The 22,137-nt window shown below is 41.1% G+C and overlaps 1 protein-coding gene across 1 annotated transcript in view; it reads right to left on the minus strand.

Annotated features, from left to right (window-relative positions):
- The window catches only part of EFCAB6 (EF-hand calcium binding domain 6), a 108,916-nt gene that overhangs the window by 1,365 nt on the left and 85,414 nt on the right, over window positions 1-22,137 (minus strand). The window contains 6 exon segments of the mRNA XM_087766019.1: window positions 1,236-1,385; window positions 3,888-4,072; window positions 4,919-5,096; window positions 6,956-7,183; window positions 10,589-10,801; window positions 20,091-20,279. Of these exon segments, the coding sequence (XP_087622145.1) occupies window positions 1,236-1,385; window positions 3,888-4,072; window positions 4,919-5,096; window positions 6,956-7,183; window positions 10,589-10,801; window positions 20,091-20,279 (1,143 nt within the window).

Here is a 22,137-nt window from a genome sequence, read left to right on the forward strand (position 1 = left end):
TAAATGGTAATCATCACACGTCCTAGAGGAACATGACAAATTAAAATCAAAGGCTAAGGAGCCTGATCTTCACTCCTTCTCCCCTGAGCCTGGTCTGCTGAGGCAGTGGCCAAGCAGTCAGAAAGCTGCAGTGATGGACAGGGAGCCTCAGGCATGAAGCTGATATACAGCCACATTGATAGATCTTGCTCCTCAGCCTTCGTAGGGGAGCAGGCAGGGACTTAGCTTTCAGCTATGCGGCAGTGCTAGAACATATCACATTCCCACCAGTCCTAAATAAGTAAAGATTTAAAAGAGCACTCCTGTGACTGGTCTAATTGACCAGGTTTGCAGTCTGCCAGGCAGCAAGCTGGCTTCCTGCAGCTCCAGGGGAAGGGGAGCGTCAGAAGCACACCTTGTCATTGCTTATTGCAGCCAAGCATTGGCTTGCTGTGACTGAGCATCCCGTCCACGAGTTGGTCAGTTCTTTGAAGCAGTAGTGATACCAAGGGGTGTCCTAATGCACGCACCATTAAATGGGTTTAGGGCCTCACGCTATTTTTTTTTTTCTTGCAGTTGAATAACAAATATTCAGAATTACTCCAGAACAGATAATGATTATTATTCCTAGTTAAAACAACATCAAAGATTTTGAAACCAGTACAGCTAAGCAAAAATCAAGCTCCCCATGGATCTAGATGAAGAATCACTGATATCCAGAATACACAGGTGCGTATTTGAGGAGATACAAGGTACTAAAATATTTACAGAGGATATGGATCCCTTGCCTAATACAAAACTATGCTGCACTCAGAAGAGCAGAGAGAGAAACCAGAAACAGAGGCTCGCAAGTGAGGATTCCTTGATCCCGTTCCACATTTAGAAGGGACCGCACCAGTTGGAGGGTCACAGGATCCTGCAGCTGTAGTAATGCCTGAAGGGAGACCTACCAGAAGGTACGCTTCTGTTCCCTTCCCACATGTTTGTGAAAGATAGGCATTTAAACTTTTTACAGGGACCAAAGTTTTTCTCTGTTTTATCTATTCAGGACGCCACTAAGACCTCAGACCTCAAGGAATTGTAGTCACATGTGGAGAAAGATTACCGTGAGTAATGGTCAGAGCTGAAGTCACAAAGAGGGGCCGGGATGAGTCTATGCATTCTGGGTCAGTACCATTTTTCAGAAAATTTTCAGTCAGGAAGCTCAGATTAGACTACTGTGACTTTCTGACTATTAATTGCTAAATGCAACTTACTTGTCTGAAGTCTGCAATATCTAACAGTCCAGTATGACTTTCGTCATAGGATTTAAAAGTTTGCTTCATTGGTCTCCAGCAGCGCAAGATCTGGGGCTGAATTCTCAGCATTGCGCTGAAGAATGACGTGGTTTGTGGTCCAGGACTCATCTAACAAAGTGGGATGAGAAAGACTCGCATTTACTAACATCATCATGAGCACAACTGGGCACAACTATAATGCAGAATGAAAAGGTGTTGGACTGTAATGCTGCCTTAATCTGCGACTGGCTGCTGAATACTTGTTTACAAATTATTGCAAGATACTGTTTACGCAAGATTATTTTAACCTATAACATTTTGATATTCTTGGGAAGTGCAGATGGTATATTTACTTAATCACTGTCAAAGCCCTAACTTTTTATTATTTGAAACTGATTCTGAAGTCAGTGTTACTTCTGCCGAGATCTCAGTGTTTTCATATGTATTATGCTTGTCCTTGTTTCAACTCCCTCTTTCAGTCATTTTTAATTCTCTGCAGTGTTCATTTTTCAGAGTGAAATTTTTGCTTAGAAGTGACTGAATGCATAAGCCAACTGTGGGACTGGTACGGTAGTAAAGAAGAAACAAACCCCTACTGTACACTTTTCCCAGTACATAAAATATTTTGAACTTCTCTGCAGTTCCACAGCTGGACCATAGGGTTAATTTTCCTTGGGACATGTTGTGGCCTGTTATTTTAGCCTGGCTAAACTTATTACAGTGGTGTACCCTGAACACATGTGAACGGCAGAACTATTCATTAAGGTAAAATTAATTCTGCTTGTACAAAGCTTCAACACTGGAGTGATGAGTAAGGGACTTTGGGAAAAGTCAGCAAGCCCCAGTCCACCTGCAGCGTCTGGATCTGCTCTACTGTTTTCTTAAAATACAGCTCCATCTCAGCTTCCCCCTGCACGCTCCTGGTGTTTATTACTGGAATTGGGTAAGTCGATAGCGCCCTGTTTGTGCCAGTTGCACGTGCCAGTGGAGTCCCTACAAGCATCTCCTTGTGAAGGAAATGCACGGTTGGCTTTATACATCTACTATGTGGACACAGAGGCTGTGCTGCACCTACACGAGTTGTAAGAGGCCTGGGGGGCAGAGGCACCTTCTTTCCCTGCTCTTGGGGTATGCCTCGTTCAGACTATGTAGCTGAGGAATGAGTGGGCACATGAATAATGCAGTTTCCAACCCAAAGTATTGAGTATCCTTGTGAGCTGAAGGGAGGGAAAGGGCACTTTACGATGATTTCAACTTGGGTTATTTTCATAGCTCAGAGCCTGGATGCTTCCATGAAGCCCTAGGCCATTTATTCTCTCAGGCTTTTGAGAAAGAGAAGGAATTGTGCCTGCCACCAAAAAAAAAAAAAAAGATTTTATTTGTTTTTTTTATTATTCCTTTTGATGTGTTATTTGTGCACTTACTAGGTAGAATGGGCTGAGCAATCTATGAGGAAATTTCACTTTGAATATTACATTATATAAAGGTGCTCAGAACATGTACTGAGACCTTCATTATTTTTTCTGAATAGAATAAATAAAATAAAAATTATTTGACACAACTAGATAGGCACTTAAAAATTACTGCTTTATCCACTCTAGAATACTGGGATGGAATTTTACATCCTCAAATTTGTGTATAAAAGAAACCTTATGGATAATGAAGTTCTTTGATGCAAAACTTAATAGTTTTACCTTACTCTCCCTACTGCTAGTGAATACTTGATAATTCCTAATGATACTCTCTTCATACCTTGGTAGCAATCTGTTCGTTCCACATCTGAAAACAGTTCGGTAATGTAATTTCTCTATAAAATGCTGCTACTAACCATATCTAAACTAATTAGGCACAGTCAGAAACAGCCTAAAAATGTAACAGGCTCGCTGAATGAGCAGATTTGGAATTTGGCACTGTTCCTACTACATAACTTGATTGGGATGCTATTACCGATGCCTTCCTTTCTGGGCCACGAGAGCCAGATTTTTGTGTCTCTTCTGATCTTTTCCGCCCTAGAGCGGTACTGTGGGCAGAGGGAAACAGCCTGTGTGTAGCTGCCTTGCTGGGACTCTTTTGCCTCTTCATTGCAGCTTGGGAAGCAGATATGTGTGGCAGGGAGAGCTGCAAGGGCGCAACGTGTGCTGACCAGTCCTGGCTACTAGATGTTTTTAGTGACCGTTACCAGCAGTGCAAGTGAGAGCTTCCTCTGGGCTTTTCTTACAGTGCTGGGTGGGGAGCAGAGGCACAGCCTGCTGACAAGATCTCTAGTTGGGGCCATCCTAAGACACATCCCATGCACTTTTTATTTCTAGCTTGATTTTTATTTAGTTCAACAAAAGCTCTTACACCATCAGCTCCCGTGTTTTCTATTTGGAATTATATTCCAAATTCGAGCAAATTTAGCCAATTTACCATATAACCTGAACACATAGAGCATGATCCCAAGGAGTTAAATCCTCCAACTGAAGGAAATACCAAATGAATACTAGGAAATTAATATCATGGGATTAAATAAGAAAATGCTGGGAAGTCCCTGCATGAAGTGACTATAGAAACAGGCCATGAAATATCCTGTCTGTACAGAAGAAACTGAAAAAAAATCGTAATATTGATTTTTATGAACATTGTACCTACCGGGTTTTGTGGCTTCTGTATAATTACCCTCTGTAGCAGTGACCTTTCCTGTGGTTTTAACAACAAGATACAACTCTGAAGGAAATCGTAGTATGCAAATCTTCCATTTTTCTTTAAAGCATATTTTGTTGTTATTTGATTAATTTCCCCTTCACTTAAATCCAAATTGAACTTCTCTGCTATATCTGAAATGCGAAGAAAGAATACTCATTTTGTCATTCTTAAAAATAGCCAGTCGTTGTCCTGTGTTCACAAGTTCTAGCAGGAATATGTTGACAGGTCATCAGTTGCAGCGACTGCTGCGTAAGTGTGCTGTGCAGTTCTTGCTATACGCAGCTATATGCATACGCCTATACTTACAAGGTGGCAGTTCACATTCTACAGGGTTTCAGGGGACTGATAACATGTCATTTTGATTTTAAATGCACAACAAGTACTCCTTGACATTAACTGAGATAAAAGATCTCATAAGCTAACATGTTCTTATAGCCAGGACTTTACATTTGATTATACAGGTGCACGCTGTCTTATCACACATGGAAGCGTCCTAACAAAGGCACAGAAAATCCTCTCTCTAGAAGAGAACACAACAGAAGAGCAGCATAGTTCAGCTCTTCTAAGAGTAAAATCCAGGGTCCTTTCAAATCAGCAGGCATTCAGCCATCAAGACCAGTGCAACCAGAAGCACCCACAAGGAAAAGACTGGTGAATCTATTTATTCAAATATGCCCAGGCACAGCAAGGGTAGAGTATTGGGAAGGTGATGAGAAACTTGTGTACATGCCGTACATACCCACAAGCAAAGCCGTGCACGCTTTTTCCAAGGAGCAGGTAATTCTGAATAGGGAGGTGAATGTGTTGCACCCAAGGCTACTGTAAGCTATTCTGCTTTGCAATAGCAGGGTGGTACCTGGAGCAATCGCGCAGTGGATGCCACTTACTAGAGGCCAGATATTCCTATGGCTGGGACACCAGAAAGAAAACAGAATGCATCTGAGAATGAGTAAAGCACTTTTCAGATGATAACAAACCTAGGAAGTCTGACACTGCGATTTCTCCTAGCTTGCTGACATCCTTCTCTTGGCACGCGTTCAGTATGCCTCTCCAGGAATGTTGGATGTTCTTTCTTATCTTATTTTCTATTGTTTCACAGTTAAGGATAGGTGTAGAACAAGTTGTTGTTGTCTGAGGACGACTGGATGTTGGTATCTAAAAGCAAGAGATAATGGTAATTTTTTTCTATTGAGTTTTACTGGTTGTGTAGACAAACCACCAGATGACAAATCCAGTTCCTAGTCTTCCAAACTTCAGGTTAATGTATCATTTGAGCCACTTCTAAGTCTGATTTGTATTGTGTCTGCAAAACTGTAGGTAAAAATATGAGAACACTCTTAGTGTCAAAATGATGCTATTCATTTAATGGGCCTTGACCACCTTTTCTTTATTTGGCTTAATTTGTAAATCATTTATAGTTTCTCCAAACTGTTTCTTATTAAATGAGAGATACCGTGTTCAAAAAAAAGCTATGTAGCGCCATCTTAGAACAAACAACTAAACCAGTGCAAAGTCACTGAATTATGGAATAACGTTGCTTTGATTTGTTACTGGGAGAACTCCTGGTCCTATGCAGAGCCACAGAAGGAATGACGTGAGAGGATCCCAGTGCTCAGTGTCTTTTTGATTGCTGCTTCAGCAGTGCTGTGGGTGAGCTGGAAGCAAAGCCTCAGCCTATCACTGTACAGTACGTGCACAAGCGGTATTTATGCTTCTAGATCCAGTATATAATCTCATATATAGTGAGACTTCCCAGTGCTCACTTGAGGGTTTCGCTGGTGCAGACTTGCTGAGGCCTTCACACACATTTCCATGCAATGAATGCTGCAGGACCATTCATCCTGATCAGCGTTCAGGCTGGCTGGGGTCTTTCCAACATCCCTAAGTTTGGGGAGACTTAAGTTCCCTTCCTATTGTCTTATTCACAGGCAGTAACAAGGAATTTTCCATTGCTTTCTCTGGGAACTGGATCAAAGCATGAAGGATGCATGTAGCTAATTGTCTGGGCTTTTCAAGAAAGAACCTATAGTTAATACAATAATTGAGCTAGCAATGGGCCAATGTTTAGATTTACCAGCCCTGACAAGTTGTTTGCATCTTTAATTTGCTCAATCTGTTATTTCTTTTTCAGTAGCTAAACATCTCCATGTAGAAGTCGTAAGAAAATCCAAGCATGTTCCAGACACTGAATAATTCTAAATATTTTATTTTTCTGTTGTAGGTTTGGTTTTAGCCAAAGAACGTGGAATAGGTAGGTGCAGCTCCACAAGGGGGATATTTAATTTTTCTGCCTGTAATGATTTCCCCACCTTTCTGTGAATTCTAGCACCAGGGTAAGAGGCCAGCATGGCAGTGGAGAGGACCAAAGTGCATTATTGACATGAAGTATAGGTATGGATGCAAAAATGAAGCAAAACTACTGCATTCCTAATTCACTTCTCTTACTTCTCTCAGATCACTGACCTTCATGGCAAGTCTATCAGTCAGACTATCAGGCATTAACAACTGTAATTTGGCATCCACCAGAAAGCAGGGAAGACCACCAAAATGTTTTGGACAGGCCAGCAAACGCCTACTAGAAAACTGCAACTGCCAATCCTGCCTAGCTTTGTCAGATGACCACAGATAAGCTGTCTATATTTTTTTATGCTGCTTTTGCAGCTATTGGGCCTTTGTAATTTGGGCTGTTTACTTTTTTCTCAGAAATCTGATTGTGCTTAAACACAGAAATTTTATTTGCCATAGAGGTCTGATGGATATGTGTACGGTAATGTCAGGGAATGCTGTTGGTATAAATTGACATATATCCTTTGACTTTAGTGGATTTACTGTCTGGCCCAATTTTTGTCATTATAACACAGTTTTGCAAATTACCTCGTTTGCTTATTGACGGGTCGTTGTGCCTGATTTCACAGGCAATCAATAGAAATACCTTCACTGAGTTCCACAGGTATTATTTTCAGCCTCTGCACAAAAATGAAAATCCAGAAAATTCATAAAACAACCACACTTACGCTCCTTTGCCCTACTAGAGAAGATGATGTCTTGGGACGTTCAGGCTGAGAAGACATATGTGGCTCCTGCACGGCACCGGGAGCTGGCTTGATAGAAGTTGCAGACCTGGTTGCACTGGGAGTGCTTGATGGCATCGTTACAAGTTCTGAGCTGAACTTCCTCAAAAAGTCCTGATACTTCAACCGTCCGTCAGCGCTGACATCCACTGTGTTCCAAAGATTTTCAGACTAATGAAGAAGCAAAAGATGACTTTTGTAAATGCTAGTTTTACAACAACAGAACCCCCTTATGTACTAAGGATATGACAACACGTATCAAAAAGAAAGGGAGAGGATGCCTTGGAATAGAAGGAATCCTACGGCCTATCTTATTAAAAAAAAATCACAGCTTCTCTGCAGAAGCCTGCACAAGGCTGGGAAAACAATGAAAAAGGGATTTCTGCAGGACATTTTTTAATTGAATTGGGCCCTTAGTGTGCTGTTTAAAGTACTAAACCCTGTGATTAGACACAGTGATTGAGCTGCAGTATAGAAGAATAACGCTTTAACATGAGATGTAAATCAAATACATGGTGCACTTGTATCCTGGCTAGGTACCATTGGGGCGAATTTCTCATGCTATCAGGTGTGCCTAAGTTATACCACCATCTCAGGAGGCCATTAAGGTTCCTCAGTTATTGTATTTGCATCAACAACTTATTTCACCCTGAGGGCAAAAGTGAATCAGCATGAAAGAACATAGCAGGAAATCTTTACAGCCTCTAGAATCACATACAGTTACAACGTATGGCCAGGAACCGTACCTCTACAATACGGCCAGCCTACAGAAGACCTGGGTGCAGCTGTTGATACCCTCACTTCTGCTGCCCGTGGAGGTCCGTGTGGCTGCTTGGCCCAACACAGGGCAGGTAGCCCACCCTCTGGGCTACTTATGGAATCGTAAGGACGAGGCTGGGCTGATTTCCCGCTGAACAGCACTTTATTCAGTAACTAGCTGCACTGAATTAAATGGGACTACTCATGATATAAGCTGCTAATCAAAGCAAGGATTATCACAGCCTGCCCTTAAACAAGCTGCACTCATTTTGTGAGTGTTTCAAGAGTGATCAGTATGCCTTTTTAAGGGTCGTCTTTATTGATTTTTAATGTAAATCTAATTGGGAACCTCAGATTGCTTTTGATTTGATCTTTTTCGGCAGAGACTTAAACCCTAAAGGAAACCAGTCACCTCTTTGATGCATGTGCCAAGTTGCAGTCAAACTTCAAAGGGCAAAGGATACATTTTGAATTTCCTTTTAACTTTCCCCCATTGGCCTGGCTGCTACCACATTATGAATTATAAACAATTCTATTTTGCGCTTGTGATTATACTTCACACTTCATACGAGGATCTCAAAGTGTATTACAAACTTCAATTAAATAGAACAATACCCTAATGAGCTGGGTTAGCTATAGTTAGAAACTATTTCAACACCCAACAAAGTTTAGCCATTTGGGGGATTGCAGATAGTTCAAGCAAGTCAAGGAAGTTCAAGCAGAGAGGAGAAGAGCGCCTGTGATAAAAAGGGGGATGTCAGTTGGCAAGATATTAATCAACACCTTGCTTGCAGCTTGTTTACCATCCTTAGCCTTTTATGAAAAAGGTGACAGCATCAGAAATTCAGAAGACCAAGAAGCCAAACTTCAGGAAGAAATTCTTCATCCACTACTCGATACGGATCCCAGCTGAGCCTTACTAACAGCAAACAGTAAGTGGCCATCATCCAGAAAAGGATAAAAGAAGACATTTTCTGTGAAGTCATCCAGACTATGACTGTTAGTAACACTTCTGTAACAACTCTGAGCAGTGACAACAGCCTAAACGACAGGGGTTTGGATTAGCAGTGGCAAACCCTGTACCCAGATTGGAAGGCTCTCCTGGGGCATCTTCATATAGATATACGTAGGCATATCTTTGAGAGGCCTGTCAAAATCAAAATATCTCTGGAGATACAGGGCTTGAGTCTCACTCACACAGAGGCTGCTGCTTATATAAATGAGGCTCCTCAGGCCTGCTTCTCGTTGCTATTATGGATGACAGTTTCTATCAAGATTTTTTTTCTTCAGTTGTCTGAGGTTCTTTTAAGTATAAAATAGCTCCTGTGTCCCTTTGCTGCTTCTTGAGCGTAAAGTAGACAGGATCTAGTCTGCCTTGCTGCTTCCAGAAAACAAAAAAACCTGAGATTTTTCACAGCTCAGGAAGGTGTGCGTTCTCCTGCCTCGGCCGGGGGTCAGCCGCGAGCTCACCCTGGTGCTTCTGCTCAGCGGTTCCCAGGGATGAGGAAAGAGTGTCACCACATTTTCACTTTTGTTTTCACCTGGTGTTGAGGCTCCAGGTTCAGAACTGGCACTTGCACTTAGTACCTCACCAGAAGTGGGGCTCCTAGGAATAGAGCACACAGGTCATTTGCATTTTTTTCTGCTATTTTCAAGGGGGAAGTGGAAAATATTTTGATTTTTTGCAGTGCTTTCATCTGCAACTTCGCACATGCATAGCAGCACCTGCTAACATGGCAGACTGTGCAATATCTTTGCTATAATTACAAGCAGGCCCCACTCCTGTCTGCAATTTGTAGTCAAAAATGTTGCTGGGAAGTACAGGGCCAAGAAATCAGAGGATATGTCTGAATGAGCAAAGTACTGAAATAATTTTCTGTAGTGCAGACATGCATATGAGTTTGAAGGCTCTGTGTCTTGTCCTTCAGTTTGCTGCCAAATGGCATTGATGCAGTCCTGAGCATGAAGGTTAGAGTGCTGTTAAGTAAAATCTGAAATCTTTTAGTCAAGGTTCCCTCTGTTTTATTATTCACCTAGTGTTTGGACTAGGAAAAATCACATTGAACCAGCACTAGCAAAGATAAAAAATGGCTCTTTTCGTTTTAAGTCCAGCAGAAGCAGAATCTTATGAAAGACTGGCCTCTCAGGTTCCCCTGAGATTAGCATTGGGCTAATTGGATGGTTTGTGCTGCCAGATTCATGCCATGACTTCAGTCACTCAAGCTAAATTCAAGGTTACTTCAACTCTGCTGATGCTAATCTGGGGGAATCTTTAACCCAGAAAAGTAGCTGAGAGGTGGCCGGGAAATGTCATATGCTTGCCCCTTTCTTTGTCCAACGAGGGCAGGACAAAACAGCTGCTGAGAAAAAGGAATTTGCATTAGCTCCCCATGGCAGTGCTTTTTATTCCATGCTGTGAAGGTTTTTTTCCCCATCAACTGGAAGTGGATTAACTTAAAACTGAAAAAAGAAACTTTTAAAATAGCAAATATACAGATAAAGAACTAGTGAAAGAGAACTACTGTGCTTTAAATTCACACCTTCCTATTAGCAATAGCATCTCCGTGACTTTGCTTTAGAAAGCCTGCGATTATTATAGTTCATAGCCATACTCAGAGATAAGGAAAAAAATAATCATCTCCCACAAATGTAGCAACAACTGTTCATGGAATGATAGTCTTAAAACATTTTCATTTCATCCAAATTTTTAAACTACTTGCCTATACACAACAGTGTGCAAACGCATATCTCTAGCCAAGGCCAATTTACCCAGTTGTACACTTAAATTAACAAGAAAAAATAATATAGTTTTCTTACGTCTTCTTCACTTAGATGCTGAAAATGTCAGTTACATATATCCCAGAACTCCTCTTTTGATACTGTATTATCTTTTGAAGAGTCAATATCTTTAAACTCGTGTGCAATTGTGTTAAAACCAGCAGTTACTACTTCTTGTATCTGTGAGAGGATGCCTCTCTCTGACAGCTCCCGAGAAGACTTAGGCGGAATGACTTTTTGCCCTTCCTCAGTCTAGACAAAAAACATACACAGAGAATCAGTAATGGATCCACTGAATAAATTATAAATTGCAGTGTGGCATTCAGCCAGTTGAAGAGGGAAACGTCCGTGGAGAAGGCGGCCTTCGAGAACCCGCAGGCAGTAAAACCTGCTTCCAGGAATTCTGGCTTGCACCACAAAAGAGAAAAGGGGCTATGCAAGTAGTTAAGGGAAAAATAATAGACTCTCTATAAACGGGATCCAACTGGTGACAGGCCAACAAAAGCACAGGACTGCAAGACTGACCTAAACTTTTACAAAGGTCTAAAAAATTGGGTGATCTTACAAAGAGGGCTATTCTGTTAATGCAGAAAAAAGGGAAGTGAGCGCTAACTAGCCCAAATATCCCAAACGTATTCTTCTCATCTGAATAGTCTTCAGCACGCAGTGGAAATCTCTTTGATTGAAAAGGCACTTTAGTCCCAAGATGAAAGAGAGGGCAATTATTTCCCTTTCCTTTCTAAGTTCCAGGTATATTTACGGCGGTACTTTTTAATCTGGTCATCCACAGTAGGGATACTGCAGCTAAACGATGCAGTTGAAGGCTGCAAAGGTACAGAATATGTGAGGGGAAAGCAGAGAAGGGGTTCGGTACGAGTGTGTCAATGCTAGTACAAGATGTGCACAACCCCTTTTTTTCAGTGTGTTGCTTTCAAATCTAACACCGGTGTATGGCTTTTAAAACCCACCGCTGGAGCTTATTGCTAAGTAAACCCCCATTATGCATTTTGCAGGGTGGAAATCCACACTTTGGGTAAATACAGTAGAAGGTCATATGGCAAGCAGAAAGAAAAAGGACAAAATACACTTGGTTGGAATAAGCTGCAGAGTAAAGCACTGGTAGGCTTTGGTATGGACGTACCTGAGAATACCAAAAGTCTAACTGTGCGTGCAAAAGGCTACATTTCATAAAGTTAAAAATCAATGAAATCTATTCAACATTTACATTCTACCTCCAGAATTAGCAGTAAACTTCAGTTTTTAGAATGAAAGCAAGTTTTACTTATAAGAGTAGTCTCAGGAATGGCACAATGTGGAATAATAATGATAAAAAAAAGCAGTATCAGAATTTTGAAGAAGAAACTACTTATTTTCAGGAATGGAAGCTGACTTTCCACCCACTGTACTGTCTAAACTAAATATGCAACATATCTTATAAGCAAAGTTTTCACAAAGACAAGTGGCAGCCAGTTTTACTATAGCTGTGGTAATGGGTCCTGGTAAAAACAAAAAAAAAAAAATCTGGTTTTGGTTCAAAGACATTTCTTTACAGCATGTTAAATGTTACTATCATATTTTATACCCCCATGTTTAAGCATATAAGCTTTGCCACCTTCTTGCTCCGTGCAATATGAAATACCAAAAAAGAAACAGATGGCTTTTGGTCCTGCGCTCCTGTTTCCTTGTCACATCTCACATGATCATTATAACTGGATGGAAAAGAAAATATGTTTCTTACAGAACTGCAAGAAACCTGCCTCCTAATCAGGAAAGACTCCACTATCTTCAGATGAAAATAACACTTTTCAATGTTAACCATGCTTTACATAAAACATACGTGTGGGACAGACATTACGGCTGCATTATTATTAAGAGAAGAAATACGAGAAGAGGAATCGTGCATGCAGACGTGGGAGCCGGTTTGTGCCGTAGTCAGGAAACGAAGGTTGCTGGACACGGTCCAGCACAGGGTGCACCTTCTGCCTGCCTAACATTACTGCAGTTAAAAAACACTGCACCACCCCTTTTAATTATTCTAATGAAGCCAAAGACTTAGGGAAAGTATTACTGCCCTGCAACCTTTTAAAGAAACATCTTTTGTAAGTGTAAGCTTTCCTAACATATTTAATTTCAAGAGCTTTTTGTTTATTTCATAAGACCTAATGAGCTTTGATCTTAAACCGGTTAGAGAGCCAACAAAAAAAAAAAAAAAATCACTTGCTCTTCCTGCTAACTACAGATTGAAAACTAGAAAACCTTATTCAGTTATTGCGTTACACTCATCTACCACATGCAGTTAGTACATTCAGTGTGTATCTATGACTCTATCATGCACTGCTAAAATAATCTCCTTTAGCTGAAATAATGGAGCTGGAGCCTAAAATCTCAGACTCTGGACATTTAAGTGCCATTTCTCCATTTGAAACTAACCTTATACACAGCGTGGCTACATTTCTTAGGTCTGCTGTGTCTCACTTCAGCCTTGAAAGGGAGCAACGGGAATGAAGCTGTCCCAGAGCTGTGCAGCGTATGTCCTAGCAGTGCTTACAGACCTTTACAGAAAGGTTTTTGTTGGATGAAAAAGGTGTTACTTCTCTTTCAGGGATTTCCTGATATTTGCTGCCATGTGCTCCACTCGTCCCATTGAGCTCTGTATGTACATCACTTCAGAACTCAGGGGCCGGGACTCTACGGCCCGCTCCCGCTTCGTGGCTTCTCAGACTGCCACACGGCCTCTGAGCAGTCCCTGCCCCACACCACGGCCACGTGCCAGCTGCCGCCGTAAGCTGTGAAGTCCAGATTACCCGACTGGCCTGCTCAGCTCTTCACAGGCTTTCTCGCCCTTCCTAACAGAATTTGAGAGTGCCTTGGGAGTACCGTGTAAATCCACTTTCACCTCCTGCTTTCACCAAGACAGGGGAGGCATTATTACGAGGCTTTTCTTATGGGCCACCCTATGTAGCTCGCTTGCTGTTCAAAGCAGGGGTGTATTTTTCTTCTTTAGAAAGTTCCTTGCACAGCCTCATGTCCTTTTCTATAAATGGCATAACTATGCTGATTAGTAATAAAAGAAGGCTCTGCCACCCACACCTGCTCAGTGAAGCTCCATTCCTGCAGCTCCTTCCTGTTTCTGGAAGATTTTTCTATTAAGAGGAATTCTTAATTAGAAAGTAAATCAGTACATCAAGATAAATTACAATTTCTCTGGTCCTGTTCCCTGCCCGTCACAAGTCTGACCCCTCTCGCTTTCTGGGGAGGCTCAGAAAGCAAAGGTCTTGGGAAAGAGCTTACACAAGAAGGCCCTTATATCTTCCCCTGAAAAAGGATGCATTTTCCTCTTTGTACGTGAGAATGACCTTTGCCAGAAGTAATCATCCTTTTGACAGTTTACACAGCTTTAGTGGCTTCTGTCCTTCGCCCATGGGCCCTCCTTTACCCTAACAACATATATCTTCAAGTTGTTTTCCATAAATGCTCTTCCCTAAAGATGTGTGGAAGCAGCAGAGTGAGTTGCCTGAGCATGGATTGGGGTGGAAATGCGTTTTCCTCTTATGTTCAGCTAACCAGTAATTCACTAGCCAGCCTGTTCTAGCTCTCAGAGTCTCAGCACTATAGAGAAGCTTGTATTTTATCCCTGGGTTACAAGTAGAGCTGTATCCTCATCTGGCAGTGATCAGTTTAGCTCCATTAACCTGAGTGCTGATTTACGCCTGCTGAGGATTTGATAGCTGGTGTGCAACAAGAGCTTGCAATAATAAACCCAATTATAAATAAAAGATGAAAACTCCGTTGAGGGTCATTCTGTAATGTACCGTTTCCCTTTTGACCAACTGTTTGCAACAGACAGATTCAAGTTTTGAGGTCACATTTGCAGGATAAAATACTCTCGGTAGTGTTTAAAATATGTAATGGTATACGATGGTTTGACAAAACGATTTGACACAAGGAGTCAAAGGTGGCCTACGTGCCAGTCTCTGCCTTGTCTAGAAAAAAGCCACATTCCTCTAAATGTAATTAAAATACCTATTGTGTTAAATAACTATGAAATATTAAGCCTAGGTACAACTGGATAAAGAAGCAGGAGCCACACTGAGGCTTCCCCGCTCCTCTGTCTCCCCAGCAGTGTCTAGCCCATCAGCAGTACGCTTGATGGTCTACTAGTACATTCCCTACTTTCCATTATCCCTACTTTCTCCTTCTCCTCTACTCTTAGTGAATATAAAGTGAAAGGCTTCCATCCCAAGGAACAATTTGCCATTTAAAAATGCCATTAGACCCTTTTCTTCATTACTCAGAACAGAGAAGGAAAGAGGGGTATGGCTTTGGCAGGCTTGTCAATGGGGAAAGATCCCAAACCAGATATCCTGGCACAATGAGGGACAGCACATTGTAGTCTTGGGGAGAGCACTGCACAGGAGAGCAGGGGCAAGGAAGGGGAATTTTCAAACCAGTTTTGCTATGGATAAAGAGAAGCATGGAGTTAGATCATGGCATAAGGAAAGCTTTAACGTTTCTCAGCCTAAAGCAGATGTAACACTGGAAAAATAGATGCAAACATGCAGGTATGCCAGAAGAGGTATTTCCCTGGAGCTCAGCTGTTCTACGTGAGGACAGACAAAGCTTGTGGCGCTGCTGACTGAGGACAGGGACATAATCAGCAGGCCTGCTAATCTCTGCTGCCGGTGCAATGGGTCATGACTGATGACAGTCAGTTGTCTGATCAAACCAGTGGCCCAGAACAGGAGGGCCCAGAGGTTCGACAGATGAGGACACTGAGTAATGAATAAACCTGTAGAACTCCCACCCCCAAGACAGGGAAAAGCACAGCCTCTGGAGAGCAGGTCCTTATGTATTGCTGCTGCAATTTCACAGGTAGATCATGGCAGCAAAATGAACTTCAGCTCCCCACGCCTGAACACAGTGCACAGGGGCAGGGTTAGTAACACCGCTGAATTGAGGAAGCAAGGTTGCGGAAAGACTGAGGATGTCACTTCTCTGTTGTGTGGGTTTTTTGAGCTCCAAAACAACATGGTTACAACAGATACACTGTAGAGTTGCACTCTGCGCACTTCATCACTTGCAGGCAAATCAATGTTTGGGGAGTCACAGCACAGCCACCCTCTGTTCATGGAGCTGGTAAGCTGTATCAGTGCTGTCTCCTCTGTTGATTTAGGAATAGTTTCCAAGATCACAAAGAAGCTGTTTTGTTTGTATTTTACAGGAAGGGGTTGTAGCAGCCACTGCTGAGAGCAATGAGACGTGAGAGCAAGTGGCTTTAGCTCTGTAGACTCTCCACCAGAAATATGCCCAACAAAGATGGAGACAGTGACGATGTACCCGTGCTTTTCACTAGCGAATAGCAGAAACTAGTCCTGGACCTCAGTCCTGGGACCTGGAGGTACAGTTCTCACAGTGCCAGGCTTCGAGAAGAGACGTGAACTTGCTGTACTGAGGGGAATCCTCTCATGGGTACTGGTCCAAGGAGAAGCAGGATGCTCTCTCTGTCAGGAAGAGCATCAAGGATGAACAAAGCAGCCAGCAGTTTTGCAGGAAGGTTGATTAGATGCAACTGGCTGAAAACAAAATGCGCTCAGCTGGTGAAGAAGGCACTCTGCAGCATGAGACAGACAGCAGAGAAACTCAGAACAGGAAGCTAAATACAAACAAAAATGGAGAATTTAGTGTGGAAACAGAAAGTTCAGGATGAAGCTAAATCAAATGCCTGATTTGATATTGAAATGTTCTGCAAATTTTTCTACAAAGAAGTCCTGGACGTCAATCTGATTTCCAAATTTAATCATTTTAGATGAAATCACATTTTTAAAAAAAAGCTTTGCTGAATATATTTCCACTCACTCCAGTAATTCCCTTTGTGAGCTGAAAGACACACGTGTCAGCAAACCCCTCATTACCTCAGTTCCTGCCCTTGAACAGGCACAAGTGATGATCTGTCCCTTCCTTCTGTCATCTCCTCAACCTGACCTGCTCTCTTTCTACTCACTGCTGGACTTGACAGGTGAAGGTTTACTAAGCTTGCAGCAAATCACTCAGCACTCTCGGCTCCAGAAAGGCTAAACAACAAATTGTTTGGCTCTAATCACAATCCCTCCTTTCCCCATATACTCCCCACTGTAGCGCAGCTGTGCTGATCCCGTATGGACACCTTGCTGTTCTAGACCTGACCAGCATGCCCTGAACTACTGCTTTTAACATGTTCTTTACTTTTTTCCCCTTCCACATCTGAAATAGCTCACAGTGGGTAATGACATGCGAGTACATTTTCTTTTGGGGGGGTCTGATTCCCAAGTGCAGCTTTCATTAAGCTGGACTGCATTAGCTGCTTATTTTAATGCAGAAGAGCTCCACTCAGGCCTGATGAATCACTAGACTGGCAGGTCAGTCAAGAAAAGTTCATGATGCATATTCCAAGCTCCAGGGTCTGGACTTCTACAAATATCCTCAGAGAGCCCACTGATGGTTAATAGCGTCCCACCTAAGACAATGTCTTCTCTGTCTCCTTCCTCAGCTCTTCTGCAGTTGGTTAGCAACATCCAAGCTAAGTGCCATAACCTTGGCTCTTTCTTATCTGAATATTAAGATGCAATCATATTGCTTAAAATACTTTACGTTTCTTTAATTCTATTTTTGTATAGTATAGCCCTACAGCTCTACAGAGCTGTATTTCAGTGGGCATCTGCTCATATACAGCTCTGTAGTGTGTATTCTAGAGAGTTAATCAGAACGTAAAGCTCATCAACATATGTCAAAGCCATCAAAAGATCCATGTGATGTATAAAACATTTAGAAATAATTTCTGCAAGATTTTTTTCATCTCCCCTTATTCAGCTGTTTTCTAAGGAAAAAAATACAACTTAAACCTGTATGGCTTTTGGGTTTGTGAATGTTTGCCTTTGTGGTTGTGGGTGTTATTTATGAGGTGCCATTTGAGACAAAAGTCATCCCAGGCTCATACTTCACTAGTTCAGTAAATTTTCCATACTTTAATGATCAAGCTGCATACTTTACTTGTTACTTTTTAATATACTTCAGTGATCAAATTGTATAGCATAATGATCAGTTTTCCTAACGTGCCTGAATGCATTGCATACCTCATTAATTTAGATACATACTTTAGAGGCCAAAATTGTAGCGTGTTTGGATGAAGAGAATAATTTAACAACCAGTCTCCTCTCAGAACCTGCACAGGAGCCCAGGAATACCTGTGAACCCAGGGTGGGATGAAATTGCAAAGGCGTGGGAAATTTTGGGTTGAACCCAAAATGAAAACATGAAATTTGAGAGCATCTGGAAGCTGAACCAGCACTGTGAACCTGGTTCGTATTTGTTTTGTCTTTTCGAAAATGTTCCCTTGTGGATTAATTTGAGTTTTTAATGATGGATTTATCCCTTCTACCCCTAACAAACACAGCACAGAAAACTGTTCAAGGTGAATGCCTAATATTGAAAAAAGCAGAACAGGCTCCAGTCCTGTCATGGACCGAGTACCTCCTGAAAGATGTGGAGGTAGCTTACTTTTTTGCTAAGCTGAGGTGGAAAGTATTTGGGGTCTTGAAGGACTAACAGTTTAAAGAGACTTCACGTTAAAACGTACACTCTTGCGGAGTTTGATCCCAGGAATTGTGCAGCTTGTCAAGTTGTTAAGGAGGCTTAGCACCTACTTTGAGGATGCGAAGACTTTACAGCAAAACTTTCCCTAACAAAAGAAGCTACCTATTCTAAAGTTAACATGAAAGCTTGCTGGCGGGTCAATATTACAGCACACAAATACATTCTTAAAATAATCATACAGATATGTTATATTTCATACAATTGGTCTTTGTGCTGGTATGACTCAGTTGAAGCTTATTGAATTTATATCAGCATAAAAGCAGGACAGGGGGAAATGCGCCATTTTCTAACCTGTACAAAGTATTCCACTGTTTTACACTTGAGAACCATGTAATCTATTATATCTGTTAAGATTGCATTTTAATTTTAATAAGCTGAAAATACAAATATTTAAAAATCCCCAACTATTTTTTAAATAACTATAATTAAATGTAGTCCTGCCACTAAGGACAAAGTAACAGTTAACACTACTATAAATATTAATGCTAAATTTACAGAGAATAAAATACATTTAAGCAACCTTATAAAATTTTAAGTAAAGCTACACTTTTAATAAGCACTTTGGTAAAGTTATGCCTATTGGTAACTGACACGCATAGGTAAAGTCTCTAACCCGCTACAAAAGCCTACAACACATTACAAGTGTTTGAAGCTGTTTATGGGTCCTCCTTCATTCGAAACCTGTGGTCCCTCCTCTCGTGAATCACTCAAGACCTGTGATTATTTGAAGCCTGACAGACTTTGACTCGCAACACGAAGAGGCTGAGACAGATCTCACTGGTTTTCCAAGCTTCTACTTTATGACACAAGATTTAATCACCATATAGCTCTATACGGATTTGTTTAGCACAACATTCTATTATCGCCATGGCAATAAAGTGGTAGGCTTTTTATATGGTTTTCCATTGGGTGATGATTATTATTTTTCTCATTTTATTTGTGCTTCAAGCATACACTTTTGAAAATGAAACATAGTTACTTATTAGAACATAAGATGCAAGTTAATACTTACTTTTTTTTTTTTTTTTTAGAACTGCTTTTTATCCAGCTAGTAACCAGCTTTCACATCCTTAGCCAAGTTCAGAAATGAGCTGTAAGTAATGTCATTTGGACTCCTGCACCCTCAGATCTACTTATACCCACGTCCCGCTGGCTAAGGCAGACTAAGAGGGGAGAAGCCAGGGAAAAGGGAAGGACTGTGAAATTAAAAGAAGACAGAGACTTCTTTTACTTACACTTTGTGATAATGTTCCTTTATTTACAAACATGGTAAGGATTGCTGAGCTGATAAAAGGATGTGATTATGAACTGAAGGATCTGTTCCTGCAGTCTGCACCAAGTGAACGACTCCAAGGGGGGCACTGTGGACACAAACCTCTGCCACAGAGAAACGGCAACTCTAGTTTTATTTGAGTTGTGGCGACATGCATATTCAGAGCATCAGAAGACTCTGTCCATGGCTGCAGTGAAGATTTTCTCTGCTCTTGACTAATCTCTGTGTTTGACCGTCCTGCTACATCTACGCTGCTATTACTGTTTGGCACCAAGAACCTGGTGGGCTTCCCACTCCACTCACTTTTCTGTCCAGCCCCTGCCAGTCCATCTAGGCAGGTCAGGGATCACTGGGCATATTTGGATATCCCACATCCTATGTCACCCCACTGGGGCAATCTGGCTGTATCTGTGGTCATGCTTTCAGCTTGCCACATGTACAGCGCTCAATCTACATGAGTGCAAGACTTAACTTCTGAGAGCCTTTTATAAGGAGACAAGGGCTTCAGTGGAGTTCAACTGAGATCAACAGAAAGATATGTGAATTTTGCGTGCTCAGTTAGTCAGTCAGTCAGTCACTTCTAACACATCAGATCGTATCTTTTAAAGAAATATATTATAGCTTGGTAGCTCTTCTTACCTCTATGAGGGGATTTATGTTTTTCAGGAAAACTTTCCAGTCTACTGTGAAGTCCTCACAAAGGTTAAGGTTCTTGAGAAGGTGCCTGAACTGTCTGTCTGATAATTTAAAGCAGAAATGGTCAAGTACTTGCTGAAATTCCAGTGCTTTAATTACTCCAGTGCCTTCTTTATCAAATAGAGAAAATGCCTGAGAAGCAAGAATTCAAATTATTTAAGCAAACCCAGACCTTCCAAAAGAGAAGTCTTTTTTAGCAACCATTTCACAGTTCACCTGGAAATACCTGAGACCCATATGCCTTTTACTTGCAGGTATTTTGTACAAGAAGAAACAAAACACAGTTCTCAGAACCTGACTTAGTTTGAAGCTTTCCTTTCTTTTAAAAATGAGATGCAATTGTTGAAATAAGCCAAAAATAGCCTGTATTTCTGTACCACATGTAAATATAAATATGGAAATAAACAACAACCTTCAGTAAAAGCAAAAAGGCATTATATCAAGTATCCAAACACTCCAGAAAAAGTAGTCATTAAGATAAGAGAGGAAGCAAACAAAAATATTTAAGGGCTGCCTTAAATAATTTTAATCAAAATATTTTAAATTAAACTCACCTGGGCACATTTAATTTGCCTTTTGTTCCCCCCCGCCCCAAATGACTGTCCCCTTTGTCCCTGGCGGGGCAAGTTTGCTTTCTACTCCCTAAAGGGCTCGATAGTCCTCCATCCTCATTAGCTCCAGCTCATCCTGAAGGCTTCCTTGCTCTCTTCTTATCCTCCCTTGCACAAAATGCCCAGCCTGTTCTTCATGGGAATTTTCCAAAGGTTTTCCAGGGGAAAAAGATTAAGTTTAGCACAGTTGCAGCAGAAGGCATGCAAGAGAGTAGTCCAAACGAGTGGCAGAAATACCAAGGTCTAGAAGAGTTGTGGGTTATATCAACTCTCATTCTGCCTGGCTGATACTAACTTACCATGCCCCCTTGTTTTATTCTGCCCCTTATTTATGATGCTGCACATATAAATCACTGATTCCATGAATGTAAATGAATATTACACTTTTCAAAACTTCAGGTTAAAGTCCTATTAGTCTGCTAACACTATAGCATGTTGGTGTAATACAGCAATTTTTATGTTTTAGCATTAGAACTGTTACAAATAATGGGTTTAGAAATGTATATTTTAATGTACATGAACCACATCTACTGGCAAAACAAATGCTACCATATCCAAAGGACATTGGAAAGGAATCCTTTGATCACTAAAGAGGATTCTGTAACTTAATATGAAAGTTTCATCTTTGCTTACATACTGAAAGTTATGGGAAAAACAAAGCATTGAGTATATAGTATGCATTGTACTGAGTATGGTGAAAATGAATGGGAAATTATTATACTGACAGAGAGGATCCACCTGAACTCTTAAACTATTTGTTCTGAAACTTCAAAGGTCTGTATTCAGTTGCAGAAATGCTGTGGATGGGATGTGATGGTTTCTTTTTTTCCAACTAGCTGGACTCTAGGAACTGTGCTTTCAGATCTGCCTCCTTCTAACAAAATATTTTGTTATAAGCTTATGTCATTAAAATCCTCCATCACATAGGTGGCAGCAACTATTACTCAAAAAATGGCTCAGAAGAAAATTGAGAACTTCCTTAGTTTCTCATGTAAGGGAGATGAGAAAACGTTCTGCTTTTCCATAGCATGGTGGACAAAGTCTGGCTCTCCATGGAGAAAATCCCTTGGTCCCTGAAGTTATATTAACCACCAAATGGTATCCTAAAAGACTAAATGGACAATTTGTTCATGCCAAAAGTCATTTTCAAATTATATCCTCAGCAGACAGAACTGTGACCTTCTCCATTCCCAAGATGCACAGGGATGAGAGGACAGATACTGTCTTCTAATAAAGTTTAACAAACACTAACCTCTGCTATTGAATTTATCTATTTCTTATTTCAATAATGCAGAGCACAGGAAGGATTTTTTTTCCCCTTACTATGAAAAATGTAAAGTGATTATATAAATATTTCAGTACCCTGTTCAAGAGTTAGT

Source organism: Nipponia nippon, unplaced genomic scaffold, assembly GCF_047370975.1.
Source record: "Nipponia nippon isolate SJK-2023a ecotype South Korea unplaced genomic scaffold, ASM4737097v1 scaffold_3, whole genome shotgun sequence".
Classification (NCBI taxonomy): domain Eukaryota; kingdom Metazoa; phylum Chordata; class Aves; order Pelecaniformes; family Threskiornithidae; genus Nipponia; species Nipponia nippon.